The 21,754-nt window shown below is 40.5% G+C and overlaps 1 protein-coding gene and 2 long non-coding RNA genes across 3 annotated transcripts; all 3 read left to right on the top strand.

The window, feature by feature from the left end:
• Positions 1-394: 394 nt before the first annotated feature.
• LOC134080590 (uncharacterized) lies at positions 395-1,254 on the top strand. The gene is made up of 3 exons (XR_009939229.1): positions 395-553; positions 675-801; positions 986-1,254. It is a non-coding gene; the product is annotated as an uncharacterized LOC134080590 (long non-coding RNA).
• A 2,379-nt stretch (positions 1,255-3,633) lies between these two features.
• LOC134080592 (uncharacterized) lies at positions 3,634-4,486 on the top strand. Its single transcript, XR_009939231.1, has 3 exons — positions 3,634-3,788; positions 3,948-4,074; positions 4,255-4,486. It is a non-coding gene; the product is annotated as an uncharacterized LOC134080592 (long non-coding RNA).
• Positions 4,487-9,905: 5,419 nt separating this feature from the next.
• LOC134080579 (organic solute transporter subunit alpha-like) lies at positions 9,906-20,349 on the top strand. Its single transcript, XM_062537101.1, has 8 exons — positions 9,906-10,252; positions 11,709-11,860; positions 14,789-14,862; positions 14,984-15,142; positions 17,616-17,727; positions 18,638-18,784; positions 19,330-19,435; positions 19,754-20,349. The coding sequence occupies exons 1-8, from the start codon at positions 10,180-10,182 to the stop codon at positions 19,918-19,920; spliced, it is 990 nt and encodes a 329-aa protein (XP_062393085.1). The 5' UTR covers positions 9,906-10,179; the 3' UTR covers positions 19,921-20,349.
• The last annotated feature ends 1,405 nt before the right edge of the window (positions 20,350-21,754 follow it).

Below are 21,754 nucleotides of genomic sequence, written 5' to 3' on the forward strand. Positions count from 1 at the left end.
TTGCAAAGTAATACTATGCTGTGGTCTATAGATGAGTCATTGTGTTGTTTTTCACAACTTATCAAACCAAAGCAGATTTACACTACAGATCATGCCTCCATTTACCAGATTATCATACTTGTTATTTTGCTATTTATTTTTGACTAATTATGGTCAATAGGAAGGGGGCAGGTACACACATAATCAAGTCACACTGAAATCTTTTTCCCCCCTTTTGGTTACATAAGCATGTGTGCAATGCAACAGGAACTGGTGGTATATAGGGCTTTATCTCTTTAATCTCACCGTTACAGAAGGAAGTGATGCATCTTTCAGCATGATGCTGTATGGGCGTTGAACATTGCGGGGGGAAATTCATGAAATCGGAACGTTCCGGTCTTAGGATATTAAAGGAGGAGTAGAGGCTCCTCAGTCTTCACTTGAGATCAGCCATCGAGCAGAGAGAGGAAGACAAGACACACGACCTGATCAACCTACAGCACCATGAAAACCACCTGCATATGCCTGGCTCTCGCACTGGTCATGATGATGGCCGTCACCTCTGAGGCTTTCAGTAAGTACAGGACATACACCAGGTTGCTGAAGTATATTGATAGAAAAAGACAGTCAGTCATTGTAACACATAATGAATCGTGAGATTAACTGCATCTTCTCCTCTTTGTCCTCCCTTTTAGTTTATAGCCTCGAAACAACTCCAAAGGGCTGCTGTTTTCAATTCCTTGATGCACACATAAATATCCCAAAGGCTGAAATTATTAAAGTTGACAAAACTGATTCTAAGTGCCCCAAACCAGCAATTATGTAAGTATAATTTGGCTACATCATTACGTCCGAATTGATTATGTTTAAGTGAATATTTAATATTGATTGAGAGTCAGACTCCCTTTTGTACTATAGGTATAGTGATACAGTACTATTATATCTGTATTCTGTACATGAAATACACCTGTTCATGGATTATAACAACAACTTGTCCTTCCCTCAGTGTGACCGTTCCAGGCAGAGTGCTCTGCGTGAGCCCGACCTCCAGACTTGGCAAAAGACTTGCTGTCCAAGTGAAAAAGACTGACTGATATAATAAGCTCTATTTCTTAAGAGACATTTAGACTGAAATCAGAAGAGAGAACTTGTTTTTTTTTTAATCTGTTCATGTTTGTTTTATTATATTGTCTGTGTTTTGATTATTTTCTATGTTCTCTATGAATTTTGTACACATATATTTTGTTATCAATAAATTTGGTTCATGCCATCTGATTCATGTGTGATATGATCTGTTTTTAACTAGTTCAGTGGACCTTGACTATTTACAGAATGTTAAATGGAGTGAATCAAAGTCATGTAAAGTGAGATAACTAGGTTTAGTGCCCCCCGGTGGCAAGGTACAGTATTGTTAGCATCACCCTTGTCATTGATGTCACCTTGTCACATATTTCAATGCCAGAATAGCTTATTTTCCATATCACTTCTCTCTAACTGTCTGTTCATCTGCAATGTTTAATTTCAATGACTTCACATTTTGCAAAATGTAGCAAATTACATAAACAGACACACTAAACAGCTAAATGAGCAAAATCACGCATAAATTAAGAAAGTGTACATTTTAGAACACATGCAGCAGTATGGAAACACAACACACACACAAATGCACAGCAAAAACAGAAAAGATGCAAAGTAAAAAAAAGGGAAAAAAACAGACACCAAAAACGCTGCAAAACAATGTGATCCAGCCCACAAAAGTGCAAGCAAATGCCAGATATTGTAGGTGCTCTATAGCGTTGTTGTTTTGTGGTTCTTTGCTGATGCAATGCAAGCTAACCGAGATTAGACTAGATGATATTCAACTTTATTGTCATGGTGCAGAGGACACGTACAAAGACAACACAATGCAGTTTGTGTCTATAGCCAGAAGTGCAAAAAAGCGCATGTTTGTGATGTACAAAGCACAGGCAGGTGCATAGACAGGTCAGTAAATATAGAGAAGTAGACATTAGTATAGCCTACAGTTAGTTTACAGAAGGTGATTTAGAGTAATATACTGTAAATTAATTGGTAGGTTGTCACTGGGATGCAGGATACTATGCACATTTTAACTGAATGCCCCCCCCCCCCCCCCCCGCCCCACACACACACACATAAAACATGCAACATGACTTAACATCTCCCATACGTCTACTATCGGCCCTGTGCCAAAGGCCCAGACAGTGTCCAGTCTCAACGGCCACTATACAATTGCACTCACCTCAATAACAATTTAATCTTTTGAGAGGTTGGTAATGACGTATCAAGAAGACCATCAACACAACATCTGACTCTCCCCAATATGCCTACAGGCAGAACCACTCCACTGCTGATGCAATCTCTGTTGCTGTTCCTATTGGCCCTCACACACCTGGAGACGAGGGACTCATACAGTATTGCTCTTCCTGGATCCAAGTTCTGCTTTCAATACAACCATACCGGTGAACAAACTGACAGGACCTGGACTATTCCCGTCACTCGGCAACTGGATTTGGGATTTCATAACAGACCCCAGCCTGTCAGGCTCTACAATATGACATCCTCACTCATCATCCTCAACACTGACTCCCCCCAAGGCTGTGTCTTCAGCCCACTACTCTACACGCTGTTCACTCACTGCTGCAGAGCTCACTATGATAACAACCCCGCAGTAAAGTTCACTGGTGACAGTCGGACTCATCCTCAATGGAGACGAGTTGCCATAGTGTATAGGCAGACCGTGAATGGACCGGTGCTGTGATGTATGGAGAACAACCTCATCCTGAACACCAACAAAACCAACAAGATGATAGTGGAGATCCAAAAGAGAGAACTCACCCCCCCCTCCCTTACCCCTCTTCATTGATGGCACAGATGTGGAGACGGTTCATACCCTTAAATACCTGGCGGTGCACCTCTCCAACAATCTCACCTGGCAGGACAACACCAAGAATGACATTAAAAAGGCAAAAAGAGGAAGCTAAAGAGGATGGATCTGAACATCACCACCCTCAGGCCCTTTCACAGGTGTGTAGTGGAGAGCATATCGCTGTGTGGTACTGCAGCACGGCGGCCGAGAAGCAGGCGCTGCAGCCGATAACCTTATCAGACATTTGCACCAGATACAGATACAGAGACAGAGCTGTCTGCATCATGGGAGACTCCACCCACCCTGCACATGACCTGTTCAGCCCTCTTCCCTCAGGCAGGAGGCTGCACAGCATCCAGGCGAGGACCTGCGGGTTGCGGAACAGTTTCTGAGCAACTTCTTCCACATAGAATGCGAAGAAATACTCTGCTGTGGTCTATGAATCACATACTGTATACTGCTGTGTTCCACAATATATCAAACCGAAGTACTGTAGATTTACACTGCAGATCAGGCCTCCATATACCAACAGGAAGGGGACATGTCTATACATAATCAAGTCACACCGAAATCTTTTTTCCCCCTTTATGGTTGCATAAACATGTGCGTAATGCAACAGGAACTGGTGGTATAGGGCTTTATCTCTTTAATCTCACCATTACAGAAGGAAGTGATGCGTCTTTCAGCATGATGCTGTATGGGCGTTGAACTTTGTGGGGAAATTCATGAAATCGGAACATTCCGGTCTTAGGATATTAAAGGAGGAGTAGAGGCTCCTCAGTCTTCACTTGAGATCAGCCATCGAGCAGAGAGAGGAAGACAAGACACACGACCTGATCAACCTACAGCACCATGAAAACCACCTGCATATGCCTGGCTCTCGCACTGGTCATGATGATGGCCGTTACCTCTGAGGCTTTCAGTAAGTACAGGACATACGCCAGTTTGCTGAAGTCAGGGGTAGAATTATTCACTGTTTGCATATTGATAGAAAAAGACAGTCAGTTGTTGTAACACTTAAGACATGTGGACATGGATCGTGAGATTAACTGCATCTTCTCATTTTTGTCCTCCCTTTTAGTTTATAGCCTCAAAACAGCTCCAACGGGCTGCTGTTTTAAATTCCTTGATGCACGCATCAATATCCCAAAGGGTGAAATTATTAAAGTTGACAAAACTGATTCTGAGTGCCCCAAACCAGCAATTATGTAAGTATAATTTGGCTACATCATTATGTCCGAACTTATTATGTTTAAGTGAAATATTGATTGAGAGTCAGACTCCCTTTTGTACTATGTAGGTATAGTCATAAAGTGCTATTATATCTGTATTCTGTACATAAAATAAACCTGTTTATGGATTATAACAACAACTTGTCCTTCTCTCAGTGTGACAGTTCCAGGCAGAGTGCTCTGCGTGAGCCCGACCTCCAGACTTGGCAGAAGACTTGCTGTCCAAGTGAAAAAGACTGACTGATATAATAAACTCTATTTCTTAAGAGACATTTAGACTGCACTGAAATCAGAAGGGAGGACTTTTTTGTTTGTTTGTTTTTCTGTTTATATATATTATCATTGTGAGATATATTTATTATAAATAAATTTGATTTATGTCATCTGATTCATGTGTGATTTGATCTGTTTACAGAATGTTATACAGTAGTAAATGGAGTGAAGCAAAGTCATGTGAGGTTTAGTGCCCCCGGTGGCAAGCTACAGTATTGTTTACCTCCATCCTTGTTATTGTTGTCACCTTCTCACATAAACTATATTGCCAAAAGTATAGGGTCACCTGCTTTGATGCGCATATGAACTTAAGTGACATCCCATTTTTAATCCATAGGGTTTAATATGACGTCGGTCCACCCTTCGCATCTATAACAGCTTCAACTCCTATGGGAAGGCTTTTCACAAGGTTTAGGAGGGCATTTATGCCGAGTGAGACTTTTGAAGCAGTGACGCTTCTACAGCCAAACTGGTTTGATGCTTCGAAGCTTTTGACACTCCATTCCACACCGCCATCTGGTGGCCAATACAAAACCTACACAACAAATAGCGTCATCCGGCAAAGGACCGGACAGAATTCACAGAATTCATTGACATCTTTTGTGCAAGAGACACATCTGAAGAACAACAGGGGCTGTTCATGATCCTCAGGGCCTCAGATGGTGCTGCATTAAAAACAGATCTGTTGCTGTTTTCAAAAGCATTACATGGGCTCAGGAAGACTTCCCATAACTATTGTCTTGATGTTACATCCACAAATGTTTAAAATTCAAAGAGGAGGCCACATTTAAACACGTGTCTGGCATGCATAAGATGTAGCAGACAGCAAAGTGAAAAACTCTTGTGGCCAGACCAGTCCAAAAAAGACAAAAGGAACCATCAAACATAGCCCACAGTTCAAAAGCACAGTGATGGGCAAGCTACTTAGAAAATGTAGTGAGCTAAGCTACCAGCTACTCTGTATTAAATGAAGCTTAGCTACACAAAAGCTACCTAAAGACAAAATGTTACATAAATTTCACAAAAGTAGCTTACTACATCAGAAGCTACTTTGTAATTTACAAAACAATGAACATAAACCAATAAAGTGAACTTCTTCATGACATGTCAGTGATATGGCAATGACCCAGCCAACATAATTCAGCATACAAGATACAGTAACTTAATTATCTTGGTGTACACATGTGGGCTATAACATATGTTCATTTCAAAAACAATAACCAAAATCAATTTGAGAAAAACAGGCTCCATGTAGTGAAAGGAAGGTAGGGCCTATACTGAGTGAGTGTGCATATGTGGTCCAAATTAGATTTGCCCATTTCTTAAGTTTGCAGGATAAACTTAAAGGTTGGGTACGGAATTAGCAAAACGGACGGCAGAGTTTGAACATATACAACCTCAAGTCCCGCCCTCCATGCACGAGCGACAATTCAAATGCGCAGCGCGAGAGCGAGCCAGGCTAAATGAAATGCCATCCTGGCGTCTACAGCGCTATGAGCTCTAGTCTCCATACAATCACTCACATCAACTTCCCCAATTACATTCTTTAGGCTATTCACCTCCAAAGGGTTGTAGTACATATGGTTCAGTAGCCATAGGTGTGTATATTTGAACAGAATCTGGTTTGTTCTTACCAGGGCGATTATCTCCTGAAATATCCGAGTTTAGTGCTGCCCCGTTGGTTCGCCTATTCCACCGTAGCTCCAAGCTGTTAAGTTTCGATTTCATGTTTACAGCACTCTTCGTGTCATGGTCAAATGTAATTTTTGCTACATAGCTTATTTATTGCGTGGGTGATTGAGTTTCCGTAGGTATCCGCTGCCTTAGTTAGTTTGTATAGAAATGAAGTGACACAACAAGAGGGGAACATGGACGTGCAGCAGCAGGCAGTTGGTTTCGTTTCAGCACTGACTCGCGGTCACCAGCTTTCGAAAGGGTCGCGCGCGGTGGGGAGGGGGAGTAGGAAGAGGAGTAAGACGTTAGATTGACGATCGAGCTGTGAAATGATGGTATGGGGTGAGGAATTCTATTGGCTGGAGTTTTTCGAGCCCTGCCCGTTCCGCAGATGATTGACGTGTTTAATTTCCATTTCAGTGCTTCCAACTTAGTGGCTATAAGTGGGTTAGGAATAGGATTTCAAGTGATTTTGCAAAAATGGCCAAAAAAGCTCATTCCATACCCTACCTTTAAGCTCTGAACTCTATATTCTATGTACTTCATTGTTGGGTGGGTTTTCGCCTCTATAAGCTTCACCTCCCAGTTTCATTCCACTTGGCTGAAATGTTGATGCTACGTTTAAAAGTACAATTGACCCTTCCAGAGCCACGCCCTAAAACCGCCGCAGGCCAATCGTGGCTTAGCAACCCGTAACTAGGCAAGCAAGGCCTGGCAAGCTTTCGAGTTTTTGCCATGTTAACCTATGGAGACTGCATAGCCTGTGGGCCATTAAGGGCATTTATTTGGATGTGTGGTGCCCCCAAACACGTGAAATCACGGTGAAATAACATGTTGAACTATAAAGACATGATAGTTTGAAATACGTATTTTTCTAACTTTAAATTTTGCATATTGCGTGATATTTCCATAACCGCGAGATACGTTTCACGATGGCGGCAAAAAGTTCTTAACAGACATTCAACGAGACGTATGTATAGCCCGTCAGCAATTCTGTCTAAAATAATACCTATTTGAAGTACCAATCATGTTATGTTGTCAAATATTGACGTTATGGAAGTATAGCTTAAAACGTTTTGTCCCCCGCCCGTTTCATTCGTACTAGCCTGGAGGAACCATCGAAAACAACGCATACCTTCGACTTTTGCTTAAATAACTCATGAACGGTTTTGTTCAGAGCTGAAAATGCAACTGTAGTTGACAGAGGACAGATGTAGCTCGCTAGTGACCAAATATGAGCTTTCAGTGTGGTGCGATGTCTTTGTAAATTACATTTGTTTAAAAAATCCCGTGTCTCCTCCATTGTAATAGACGGGCAAGGTGCGAAAGTTTGACAGGCGTAGCAACAGTAACTATGGAGGGCGGGACTTCTGGAAGGGTCAATTAGGCCCATTCAGTTTATTTTTTACCACAAGCAATATTAAACTTGTGAGCTCCACAAATGCTCTGGAAAATGTAGCTTCTGTAAAAGCTCCAGCACTACATGGTCAAAAAAACAGCTAAGCTACTGAAAAGCTATCTGCTTCAGAAAATAGCTAGGCCTACACTACCACCAAGCTACTGAGAAATGTAGCTAAGCTAGTAGCTTCGCTACAAGTAGTGAAGCTACTGCCCATCACTGCAAAAGCATGGTGGTATTGGGGTGCATTATTGACATTGACATACATCAGCTTGTGCCTCTGGAATTATTGTTGAATGATACATATTTTGGAGCAGCATACTGTAGCTGTTACCCAGAAAAACATCTTTTTCAGAGAGGGTTTTGAATATTTCAGAAAGACAATGCTAAACTGCATTCTACACATATTACAACAGAATAGTTCCGTAATAGAAGAGTCCATAGCGTAGTGGTGAAGGAGCTGAGCTATCACAGTAACCTGAACAGAGAATACCGAATGCCATCAATTGCCCATGGAATTGATCAGAATTGCACTGCACGTTCAGTGCGAACACATAGTCTTGTCTTTTACAGAACCATTTGTTTTAAGTGCAGACAGTAAAACAGTGAAGCAGGAAGCTCATACAAAGCAGCCCTTCTAAACCTCATGAACCTATAAAAACACATTAAGCTATCATTGTCAGAATGTCATGGACTTCCACTATGGCAAACATTAACAGCGACAATCTGACACCCAGATGGCACAATCAGTGACACGTGAGACCAAGAGAATTTACTACTCTCTTTGACGTAAAAAAGCACATTGTGCAAAGACATTACCAGACTCCTCGATGCACACCCTGAGGTCAGTGAACGAGGTGTCGAGGGCAGGCGGAAACCTTGGGGACCCGTGCTGACTTTGACCTTGGTTGTCTGTTTTACACCCCTTCATACTTGCCCATAGAGCCTCCGATGCTTATCTCTCTCCCTATCACACTCACACACAAACACAGTAGCAGAGGTCTGATTTTTTATCTTCAAGGCTGGCATTCCTGCTGAAATGGGACTGTAAAAGATTGTGGCGGGACCGAGAGAGCGTCAAGGTTCTGAGGGGAGAATGACCTCTCGGACAGAGCTCTGGGAGTTACACACAAGTAGCTGTTAAGGCGTGAAGCACATCTGAGCAGACGAAAGGTGACACTGGAGGCAACCTCCAACAGTTAACACATCTGGACATGCTCTGTTTATAATAGTGTATAGTTATTCTGACATATAATAATGATTCATGAATATTATGATGTATACCTCCGCCATGGAGGTTATGATTTCATCGGGGTTTGTTTGTTTGCTTGTTTGTTTGCTTGTTTGTATGTTTGTTTGTTTGCTTGTTTGTTTGTCTGATTGTTTGCAAGATAACTCAAAAAGTTATGAATGGATATTCAGGGAAGGTCTGAAATGACCCAAGGAAGAAAGGATTACATTTTGGGAGTGATCTACATCCAGGAGGCGGTTATGTTTTCGCTTGGCGGAGGTCTGTGCTCTCGTAGTGCTTTTCTAGTTGTTTCTGGTCTCGTTGTCATCCTTAACATTAAAGCAGATGGACTTGCATTCTGGACTCATGCCTATATTGACAGACCTGGAAAGGATATGAGGATAGTGTAGGTCCACATACTGTACTGTAGGCTAGTGAATCTCAGGACCACTCTGAAACGTGATAGCTGCATGTACAGTAACAAGACATCATTGGCCTCTCCTGTACTTGTGTGCTTGTTCTTGCAAATGGGGAAAGTGGCAAGATAAACATGACCAAGGTTAGGATCTGACATAAATAACAAATCCAGACAAGGACGCATCTGTTACGTTGTGTAGCCTTCACATGTGAAAAGTAAAAGAATAACCCTTGTCCAAGACTGTCTCAGTGATGTACACTCAGGCTACAGACCTGGAACAGTTTGAGTGAGGAGAGAGAGAGAAAGAGAGAGAAAAAAGAGACTGAGAGAGAAAGATTAAAAGATTGGCATTCACAAAGTGTGTGTTCTGCTCCTTCTCATAGGTCCCTGCTTTTGAATTCTTCTAAAGATAACTAGGCCTATCTATTGATTGGCTATAGTTCCAATTCTACCAACATTTCTGAGCTGATTTGTACACACACACACACACACACACACACACACACACACACACACACACACACACACACACACACAATGGTAATCACTGTTTAAACACAACATCAATCATATTAGCTAATGACTCTGTCATTACTGAAGACCAACATGTTCCAGGCTCACCTGAGGACATGGACAGAATGGGACAGCCTAAGAAAACAACTTCCCTGCCCTTGCAAAGTTCACTTAAATCGTGGAGTAATCGGTTTCAAATATTAACCCGAGACACCCAAGAAACACCCATCTCACGAAGAACCTGCCTATACACGCCTATTTATGATGCACCGTCATTTTTTTAAACCGACCAACGCGTGGGTAGAGTAGCGCCACAAGAACATCTGGTCACCGGAAAGTTCGTCGACCATTTGCGCAATTAAGGTCTTGGCCACAGATGAAAGACCGTGCGTGATTTAACGAATGCACAATGGTCATTCAGAAGAGCTCTTTCGCAGTCGACTCATCAGTTGAGCAGAGCATGTGAAAGGAAGGCAGTGTCTTGAACGCGTTTGTCTTAACTGGAACAGGAATAAAGTTAACGTTGAGGATTTATTTCAAAGGTCAGAATTAAGAACGTCTTTTTTGGCTGAAATGGAGGATTTAAACGGCACCATTGATCCCAGCTGTTTACAGGATCCACCGCTAGCTATTGATGTCATAAACCGTGAGTCAAATTCATTATCTGTCTATTAGCCAATGATCCAATGTTTTCAAATAGCCTACGCAGCAGGCAATACAGCAGACCTAATATGTGACCATTCACAGCGAAATCAGTCGTTTTGCGCACATCGTTATTTTGAGAAAATCAACAATAACAAACTTCCGGGTTAAAATGTTGAATTTCACGTTTTCGCATAATTCGGCGGTATACAGTCTACAGTTTCATATCGTGAACGCATTTCACTGAAAAACCTACGTTTTGACTGTTAAACCCGGCGAAGATTCAACACATTTGCTGTCATTCCCGTTGTGCACGCGCCGCTTAAACAGGTGATTTCTCCTCTTCTGGCATATCATGACAGGAGAACCATGTCAACTTTGGATGCGGTTATCTTAGCGATAGTTTGTGTAATACCCTCGATATACATATCGTTGGAAAGCTTAGTTTATGGCCGTTCACGTGAGCACAATAACTTAATTTACTAAATTTTACCGAAACGACTGGTTCCGCTTTACAGGGTCACATATGTGTTGTAGGTTTGACAAGACGCCCCTGGAAAAAATAATGCTTTCACTTTAGTCAAACCAGTGAAATTTGTGACTCGGAATGTTTTATATATAAAAACAATTGTGTTATTTTTTGCTTTGAAATTTGACATTAATGCTGTAAGGATGTTAATTGAAACAGACAAACTACAGACAGAAGCAACTTTTGTTCAAGACGTTTCAAAGTGTAGGCCAACATTTGTTTTTACAATTGTCTACAATGATTTTTGATTATTTTGCTTTTTATCATTTTTTTCTTTATTCTGTTTACACCTGGGCTCTGTATTGTGTGTTGTTTACTCCCTCTATGTGTATGCCTGAGAATAATTAGGCCTATGACACAGGGAATATACAGTATGGGAGAATGAGTATGAGTTATGAGCATTAGTCAGAAATTAATGAGTATGAGTGAGTAGTGATATACATGTGAGTGCGTGAGTGAGTGTTAGTGAGAGTGAGTTAGTAAACATATTATTTATTATCTGATTGAGTGAAAGAGTGAGTGGTCTTGTTGGTCTTCCTTTGTAATAAATGTCACTAGCAGCTGGGACCGTTTGTGAATGATTGATGATAAGTGATTCATGTAACTTTAGTGTGTATGGCCTATTTGACATCAAAGGATCAAGGCTTGGATTGCATGCTGTTGTCTTTGCCTGAGATGAAAAGCTTGGCACACAGCTTACGAAATTCCCTTGAACCCCCCTTTTGTAGATTTTTGCTCGCTGTGTTATTCAGGTGTCTTTAGGCCGATGCTGTAGCTAACAGGGAGGGACCAGTCATATTTAATCCCTCATTAGGTTATACTGGGACTGCCGTTATCATCATCATTATCACAATCATCACCATCATCCTCTGCTTCATCATCATTGCCATCATCATCATCATCTTCATCATCTCTCTCTTTCCCTCTCTAGAGTTAGATATGTTTGGAATGGTCCTGTATTCCCTGCTGACGTTCATGGCCACAGTGTCTCTGGTGGTGTACCTGGAAGAATGTGCGTATGTGTATAAGAAGGTGCCCTCACCCAAGAAGACGACTATCATTTGGGTGAATGGAGCAGCCCCGGTAAGCAAAGCAGTACATTGCTCACTTCCTAAAAATGAAACACTCTCAGCCGGTTGCATTGCCTTGGAAAATGTTAGTGGTGGCTATTATCTCATCTAATAACTAGAAATGCAATTCCAAGGAATTACCAGTGCATGAAAATGCAAAAATAGATAGATAATGTAGATATGGTTGCTAAGGTGTAGCTAGGGTAAACATGGTGGTTGCATAGTTTACAGAGAGTTGATAGTGTGAAGGTAGACAGTTTAAAGATGAAACATTCCAGCTCTAACTTAACTAATGATTTCTATTCATGTTAAAATGTTGATTAGCTAACTTAGGTAATGATTTCTAGCAGTTACGCTAAAAATGCTAATTATGCTAGCAATGATAACTTTACTAACAATGCTAACCAGGTTGATTAGCTAACTTAATAGATGATTTCTAGCAGTAATGCTAAAAATGCTAACTATGCTAACAATGCTAAAATTGCTAATAATGCTAACCAAGTTGATTAGCTAACTTAGTTGATGATTTTTTGCAGTTATGCTAAAAATGCTAACTATGCTAACTATGCTAACCATGCTAACTAGCTAACTTGCTAGTGAGGACTTTTATTTTGAAACATTTGTTGCTAGGGTATCCATGGTGGCCACTATCAAGAAACAAGAAGTTACTGCAGTATAATCATGTTGGTTGCTATGGAAACGGTCATAAACACTTAATTTTAATGGTTGCTATGTTGGTTGCTAGGTACATGGAGGTTTCATGTAGTTGACTGGAGGCATAGTGGATGATAACTGACAGTTGGAATGGTTGAACAGTTCAATAGTTGAGTAGTTTCAATGGTTAAATGATTTAATAGTGTATTATTGCAGTGAGGACTTTTATTTTGAAACAGTTGTGGACAGAGGAAACAGTTAACAGGATATGTAGTCTTCTGAGAGACTGTATGCTTAAAGCCAGAGAAACTGACAGTTGGTGCCCAGGTGGCCGGCCACCTGGCGTAAGATTCTAATTGCTGCCGTGATGTCATAATGAGCAATGTTAAGTCTATGGGGGAAATTGTAATAGTTTTTAACTAATAGTTTAAAAAGTATAAAAGTTACAAAGTTGAAAAATACAAAGCCCACATCGCGTAAGTAAGACCTACGCGACAAAATTTGAATGGAGTTTCTACGTTAAGCGGTTGAAGCTGAATAGCGTGCGTTAGAAGAAGAATAACTAGAAATGCAATTCCAAGGAATTACCAGTGCATGAAAATGCAAAAAAAATGTATAGATAGATAATGTAGATATGGTTACTAAGGTGTAGCTAGGGTAAACATGGTGGTTGCATAGTTTAAAGAGAGTTGATAGTGTTAAGGTAGACATTTTAAAGCTTAAACATTCCTGTTCTAACTTAACTAATGATTTCTAACAGGTATTCTAAAATGTTAACTATGCTAACAATGATAACCAGGTTGATTGGTTTACTTGGCTAATGATTTCTAGCAGTAATGCTAAAAATGCTAACTATGCTAACAATACTAACTATGTTAACAATGCTAACCACGTTGATTAACTAACTTAGCTAATCATTTTTAACAGTTATGTTAAAAATGCTAACAATGCTAACAATGCTAACCAGGTTGATTAGCTAACTTAGCTAATCATTTTTAGCAGTTATGCTAAAAATGCTAACAATGTTAACTATGCTAACTAGCTAACTTGCTACTGAGAACTTTTATTATGAAACATTTGTTGATAGGGTATCCATGGCTGCCACTATCAGGAATAAAGAAGTTACTGTAGTGAAATCATGTTGGTTGCTATGGAAACGTTCATAAACGCTTAATTTTGATGGTTGCTATGTTGGTTGCTAGGTACATGGAGGTCTCATGTAGTTGACTGGAGGCATAGTTGATGAAAACTGACAGTTGGAATGGTTGAACAGTTAAATAGTTGAGTAGTTTTAATGGTTAAATGATTTAATAGTGTATTATTGCAGTGAGGACTTTTATTTTGAAACAGTTGTGGAAAGAGAGTTTAACAGGATATGTAGTCTTCACAGAGAGATTGTATGCTTAAAGCCTGAGAGAGAGAGGGCTGCTGCAGGTGGGGCTTGCCACCTGGCATAAGATTCTAATTGCTTAATGATCCGATTGTGATGTCATAGAGGCCAATGTTAAGTCTATGGGGAAATTTTTAATAGTTTTTAATTTATAGTTTAAAAAGTATAAAAGTTACAAAGTTGAAAAATACATAGCACGGGTGTCCTAAGCAAGACCTACGCAGCAAAGTTTGAATGAAGTTTCTACGTCAAACTGTTGAAGCTGCATTAAATACGTTAGAAGAAGAAGAATAAGAAGAAGAAGCCTAGGAAGAACAGTACAGTGCATTTTCATGCACTGTAATAATAAGAAAAAGAAGAAGAAGAAGAAGAAGAAGACCGAGGAAGAACAGTACAGTGCATTTTCATGCACTGTAATGAGAGTATTTTGAAATAAAACATAAATAACTAGAAAGCACTCTGAGAGCGCAGACCTCCGCCAAGCGAAAAGATAACCGCCTCTTCCTGGATCCAGATGGTGAAATGGATCACTCCTAAAACTTTATTGTTTCTTCCTTGGGTCATTTCATACCCTGGAAATCCAGAGTTCTCGTGAGAACACAATTTGAATTGTGTTTGCAAGATACTCTGGCCACGAGCAATGACGCACGTTATGTTACCTTGGTTCATTACAGACCTTTCCTGAAAATGTAATCAAAACCCATCCATAACTTTATCTTGCGAACAAACAAACAAACAAACATAACCTCCTTGGCGGTAGGGAGGTAAAACTATTTAATATGAATATTAATTATTCAGAATCAACCTAACATCATTTTAACCATCCAATCACATGCTAATGTACAATTATGTAACTGCATGGATTTTAAGGTGTGTGAAATGTATTATGCCCTTTAGATCATTGCCATAATGTCCTGCCTTGGAATGTGGATTCCAAGGTCTACCATGTTTACAGACATGACTTCAAACTCGTAAGTAACTCGAGAGCTTCAGATTACACACACATAATGTATAACCAATGAGTTGCACGTGTTGTGAGTGTGGATGTGAGAGAGAGAGACAGTGAGAGTTCATGACTTTGTGGGCCTTTAGTTATTTTGCAGTCGTGGTGTACAAATTCCTGAAGCTGATGCTGGAGGAGGTGGGTGGCGAAGAGGCGTTCCTGCAGCGCTCTGGGAAAAAGACTCTGAGGATGAGCACAGGGCCCTGCTGTTGCTGCTGCCCCTGCCTGCCTCGTGCACCAATCACAAGGTACCTCCACACTCCCATGCAGCAGGCTTGTGCAAAATTCAGAATTTAATTGAGAATGACAATGTTCTTGAATTTGAACTGAATTCGAATTGAGGTCAAAAACAGGATGTAGAATTATAGTTTGTATTTGAATTAAAGGAAGTAGAATTGAAATTCAATGAAATTCGAATAAATTCATATACATCATTTAAGGGTAGTGTTTAACAATTAAGTTTCACAATATATGTCAGATATGACCGCAACAAACACACAACTTGTAATTGAAAACAGTAACCAATTACATTTCCAAAGTAACCTTCCAAAAAACTGAATGTAGGCCTATGTCAGATTCCTGTTGTGTGACTGTGGAATTGTTTTGAATTGCCATGAATTGAATTCCACTTCCTGTCATTCCAATTCCAATTCAAATTCAACTTCCTATGGGGCGGGACCAATTCAATTCAAACTCCAATTCATGAATTGATTGGAGGCCAATTCTAAAATTCGGAATTGTGCACAAGCCTGCCATTCATCGCATGCTACAGTGTACAGTAGAATTCATTCATTCATCTATTCGTGCATTCATTCGTTCATTCATTCATTCATTATTTTTTTATTCATTCATTCCTTCATTTCAACTATGTCCTAAACATTATAAAAAATGGTCATAAAAATGAAAACAGAAGAGATGAAAGAAAAAGGAGAAAAGAGCATAGCTGAATGAATGAATGGCTTGGTTATAAAACTGAAAGAAATGGCTGAAACAAAATGACTTTGGGAAAGTGCCTGATAGTGACTCATTACTTGCTGCCCATAAAGGCAGATGAACAGACAGATCTAATTCACAGCGTGTCCAGACATCTGCCAAACTGTATAATCTAGTTATTGGTCAACTCTATTAAGTTATCATATAAATAAACTGTGCTGGGTATTTTGGACTTTTGGTCAATTTTGGGAGCACCCTGGGAAAGCTTAGGTATTCAAAAATAATATTAGGAAATACAGTTTTTTCCAATTGTTTACACACAATTTTGAAAACAGGGCTCTTTTTGTCAAAACATATCACACAATTAGCCAAACACCACACCCAATCAGCAGAACATAACAGATTGTTAGCAAAATGGAATATTTCTGCCAAAACAATAAACACATTGATAAAACCTTATACTGTTCTCATATCACTAACACATTCTTTGAATGATTCTACACTGTGTCCATCTTATACACACCAACACAATAAATTCCAAACACATCTGTAAAAACCCTCTTCCAATATATGGATCTTATTCAGACATATTGTTTGAGAGCATTAGGATAATTTAGAAATATTTTGATGAACCCTCATCAAGCAATGCACAAAACTGATGCTGCAGGCAATATTTCTTTCTTCCACTGTACCATATTCAGTTACAGTGACAAGTCAATCAACAGAAAGTGGCAAAATTATAGTTCTTGCTACTGTAAAGTGTAGAAAAATAAAAATCTGTACACAAACAAAAAGTACTGTACACTTACAGTCACTGAAGAAAAACTAAAGCAACAATACAAACAAGTAACAATACATAATACTCTAATCATCTCTCTGTCTAGCTGGATCAGGCCATAAGAGTTCACCACATCACAGGCTATGGGTGCCTCTCATTTGGGCTTTTATACGTCCTCCCTCGCTCCTCTGGCCTCGATCCTCACTGATCGACATAAAGAATGATGGGGCGAAAACAATGGGATAGTCTATCCAGTGTTAGTTATAGATCAGTGGGAACGCCCCTCGAGGATCGAGCATAACACACCTGAGTGCTGCGTTTTCAATTTTGCACATGTGTGCTTACACACCTGGTGGATGTGATTATTCAATTTGTTCATTAGTGTGGTCATTGGCAAGCAAGGGCTTTATAATGAGAAGGAAGTACCTAACAATCTTTATCTGTGTCTAAGGTGTGAAAATGTGTTTTACGTTTTGACATTCACTGTGTGTAATGTTTCGCAAAAAGTGTGAAGCTGAATTTGTGCTTACTGTTGTACTACTCTGTGCAGGCGTTTTGCTTCTTAAGTGTTAAGTATTGTTAACTGTCTGTTAATCTTAATTTTAGTGTGTAAACGATTGGAAAAAAACTGTAAGTTATTTGTACTGGTCAGTTATATGATATTCATGAAGATAAAATGAACTTGTGCTCTTCAGCACTGCTGCCTTCTTCTGACTACATCTGAGTAAAACAAAACCCCAGAAAATATAGATTGCAGTATATAATTAACGCTGATTTAGGTAACAGAATAGACGGGTTTACCCAGTGCTGGAAGTTCTCAGATATTGTGCCTGACTTCAGACATGTATCTGTTACAGTTTTAGTAACGCCTTGCTTTGAGACTTAGGTTTACCCCAGGAGAAACAGTATAGCAGAGTGTCCCAGCTGTGCTCTCCAGGTTTTCTTTGATTGTCATTAGCTGAAGTGACCCACCTTTCTCATTTTCAATGCTTGGTTTGCTTTTTGCGCAGGCGTACACTTTTTCTGCTGAAGCTGGGGTCCCTTCAGTATGCCATTCTGAAGACTGCCCTTTCCATATTCTCCATTGTGCTCTGGACTAATGGGAACTTTGATCTCTCTGATGTGAGTACTGTCACGCCATCAACATTCTGTCAAACGTTTACATTACATTTACATTACATTTACATGTTCATTTAGCAGATACTTTTAATCCAAGGTAATTTACATATGTCAAGGACAAGGGATTACATTGTCTCTGGAAAATGTTGGGGTTAAGTGCCTTGCTCAAGGGCACAATGGTGGAAGCCGGGAATTGAATCCACAAAGCACACACAAAACATACTGCTACTAGTGTAATGTTTCTGATTGATTGTTTCATTGATTTGGTTTATTTGTATCAGGGACTGTACATTAATTAATCACAGTAATGGGAGCAGATGCCTCATATCTAATCAGATTATATCTTTAACGTGATTTCCATCTGCAGTCCCTGGGCAGGTGACCGGACTTCTCTTTCGCGCTATCCAAGTTTCCCTTATAGGCCCAATTCACACCAAAGATCCAGTTGCAAAAGGAGTGGTGTGAATTAAAATGCTGCATGTTGTTGCAAGCCGTCGCAAAGCATTCCACATTCGCAGTTGCAAAGGTTTTAGAACGTCGCAGCTCATCGCGTGGCGAATCTTTGGTTTGAACCCCACTTTACTAGCCTAGAAATCTAGAGGCCCTGGTGGCAGCAAATCTCATTTTTAACGAGGGCCGGGCCAATCACATTGTATAGAGTCGGTAGGCGGGTTTAACACAATGACAACTGACCTGCGACCAGAAGTTGCGACCGTTGAGCATCCTGCTACTTGAAAACAAAAAGATGATTAGTTTAGTGCGTGGAGAGGGAATTTACCGGGACAACCGTCTACCCCACCCCTCTGATTGTGCCCTGCTACGATGAGTTTCTAGACCCTATATACATATTGGGTCTAGCTCAAAGGCTACCACTTTACCGATGTCCTTGCTTCATCTGCTTGTCTGCATTCAGCTGGAGATTACGGGAGCTGCAATCTGGCTTAACCCGTTCATTGGGGTCCTGACCATCACAGCCCTGTGGCCCGTCTCCATCATGTTCATGCATCTGGTCAGCACCCTGCGAAGTCTCAAGATCATCCCCAAGTACGCCATGTACCAGGTTTGTCTGAGTCACTTACTACATAGCTAGAGTTCATATCATATCCCCACAACCAGTGTGTGAAAACAGACTGCTGCTCATAAACCCAACAACTCCAGGAGGGAATGTGCAAAAAATGCGCAATGTACAGTACATACAGTATAAAATACAAAAACATTACTTATAATACCTAATACCAACATATGGACTTCATTTACTGTACTTCAGTATAACATGCATGACATTCACATTTTTGAAGACCAGCTCATATGTGAACTGTGATGTGTGAAGATACATTAGACTGACAGTGCTGTGGCTAATACCTGTGTGTGGAGAATACATTAGACTGACAGTGCTGTGGCTAATACCTGTGTGTAGAGAATACATTAGACTGACAGTGCTGTGGCTAATACCTGTGTGTAGAGAATACATTAGACTGACAGTGCTGTGGCTAATACCTGTGTGTAGAGAATACATTAGACTGACAGTGCTGTGGCTAATACCTGTGTGTAGAGAATACATTAGACTGACAGTGCTGTGGCTAATACCTGTGTGTGCGTGCTCAGCTGGTGTTGGTGCTGAGTCAGTTACAGGCGGCCATCATCAGCATCCTGGCTCTGGACGGGACCATCGCTTGCTCTCCACCCTTTTCATCCATCGCCCGGGGGTCCAGTAAGTACTGCATGCCACGCCAGAGATGGGCACTTGTTGACAGGATATCCATGTACAGTATGCTCCATGGCAGTGAAGAGAAAGAAAGAGATAGATGGATAGATGGATGGATGGATGGATGGATGGATGGATGGATGGATGGATAGATAGATAGATACAGTAGATAGATAGATAGATAGATAGATAGATAGATACATGTAGATAGATGGTTGGATGGATGGATGGATGGCTGGATGGATGGATAAATTGATAGATAGATAGATAGATAGAACAGACCGAGTTACTCTGTGGGATTCTAACTGTGCCCTGTTGTTCTAGTGCTGAGCCAGCAGCTGATGATTGTGGAGATGTTCATCATTACCTTGGTGAACCGGATGTTGTACCATCGGACCTATGAGCCTTTAGACCTGGACCAACATGAGAGTGACAATACCCAGAATGCTAAAATGATCCTGAGTCCTGCAATGGGGGAGAATGCAGCATGAGAGAGAGAGAGCGAGAGAGTGAGCGAGAGTGCGAGAGAGAGAGCGAGAGTGCACCTTGTGTGTGGATGTGTGGCCAAATGGGATTGAGTATATACACGTATACAGTATGTCTTCATGACTGTAGAGGTCTGTGTTTTATATTCTGTCTTCTGTCTGATATTATTTGGTACATGATAACTCTATTTAACAGTGATACATTTTAAAGCCTACAATTTCATTGGTAATACTGTGCGTAGGCAATTATATGAAGATATATATAAATATGTACATGGAAGACTGTGTGAAAATGAAGGAAGTTTACTTATTACTGTATATCTAGGTATTTCACACACCTTTGATTTTTGCAGTGTGAGATAATGTTTTACAAAATAAGTGTTATGAAATATGTATTCAGTTTGCCTTTATACTGTAGTAAAATATTGTACTACCTCCTTGCTCTGTGGCAGTTCTTTGGACTTTGACTTTTCTATCCCCACTGTAAGTATGGTTTAGTGTTTAATAGCAGTACCTGGCGATTACCCTGAGTCATTCTGAGAACATCACCGATGCTCCGTATGTGTGAGAATGGATAAAGGCATGAGGACATCAGCCTTTACGTTTATGTTACCACCACATTTGCACTTGTGCGCGTGCGAATGTGTGTGTGTGTGTGTGTGTGTTTGAGTGTGAGTGCGTGTGTGCGTGTTTGAGCGTGAGTGTGTATGTTTGTGTGTGTGTATTTGAGTGTGTGTGAGCACATGGAGAAAGGGGGAGTGGTAGGGAGGCGTTTCTAGTTGCCCCCAACACCAGGAAATGGACTGTGTAAAGGGCAACACATCAGTGAAAGTTCCTTCCTACATGACCTCACAGCTGATTGACCAATGAGCATTGACAAAGGTGCTACAGGCAAGAATGCTGAGCAGAAGCAACATCAACTTTTACAACATGCCACCACGTGTGTGTGTGTGTGTGTGTGTGTGTGTGTGTGTGTGTGCGTGCATATGTGTGTGAGTGAATGTATGTAAGTCTGTATGTCAAGTATGTCAGGTATCTCTGACTTAAAGGGATAATCCGGAGTGAAATGCACTTTAGATCAATTTTTCGGATTCGGATCGATTTTTTGTAGCGGCGAAAGGACATGCCCGGTTCATTTCCAGGCTAACGAGTTTTGGCTAAAAACAGTGAACTCAAACTTTCTCAAAATACATCTAAAGTGCATTTCACTCCGGATTATCCCTTTAAACAGAACTAGTGCATCAAGTGTGATATGCACTGATTTTCCATCACAAAGAATAGATAATTTTGTTCAGGTTGTCCACTCCTACTATATGAACTAGTTTTATGTCAGTGGGAGCCAGTGTGTAGAGGTTGCTGTTAACACCACCACTCAGAAGTCAGGGCAGACTGTAATGTTGAAATCAATCAGTCAAACAATTAATCAATCAATTTATAATTTAAAGTGCAAAATCACCAAGAAGTTAGGTCCCATGATATAAAATGCAAAAATCTGCAAAAAAAAAAAGAAGCCTATTTCATGGGCTTCATGAGCCTCCTGTCATTTGCCTCATTGCATTGCATGTTCTCACAAACTTAAACTCTTGCGCCCTCTGGCGGTAAGATTGTGTCAACACATTCCCTGTCTGATTTTCTTTGGGATTTTCGAAAGTTCCACCCAACATCCTCGAAGGTCCTCTTATTTGTGTAGTAATGCTTGATTCCATCTCTGTGTCTACGTGTTGTTACAGATATGGTTGTCCTTGATAATGACAAGTCAACCGTTGACATATAGGCCTTTTTAATATATCGCCTATTTAAAATGGTGCTATTTGTAGATATTTCTCAATTGATTTGAGAA

The sequence above is a fragment of the Sardina pilchardus genome, chromosome 5 (genome assembly GCF_963854185.1).
Source record: "Sardina pilchardus chromosome 5, fSarPil1.1, whole genome shotgun sequence".
NCBI classification, from domain to species: domain Eukaryota; kingdom Metazoa; phylum Chordata; class Actinopteri; order Clupeiformes; family Clupeidae; genus Sardina; species Sardina pilchardus.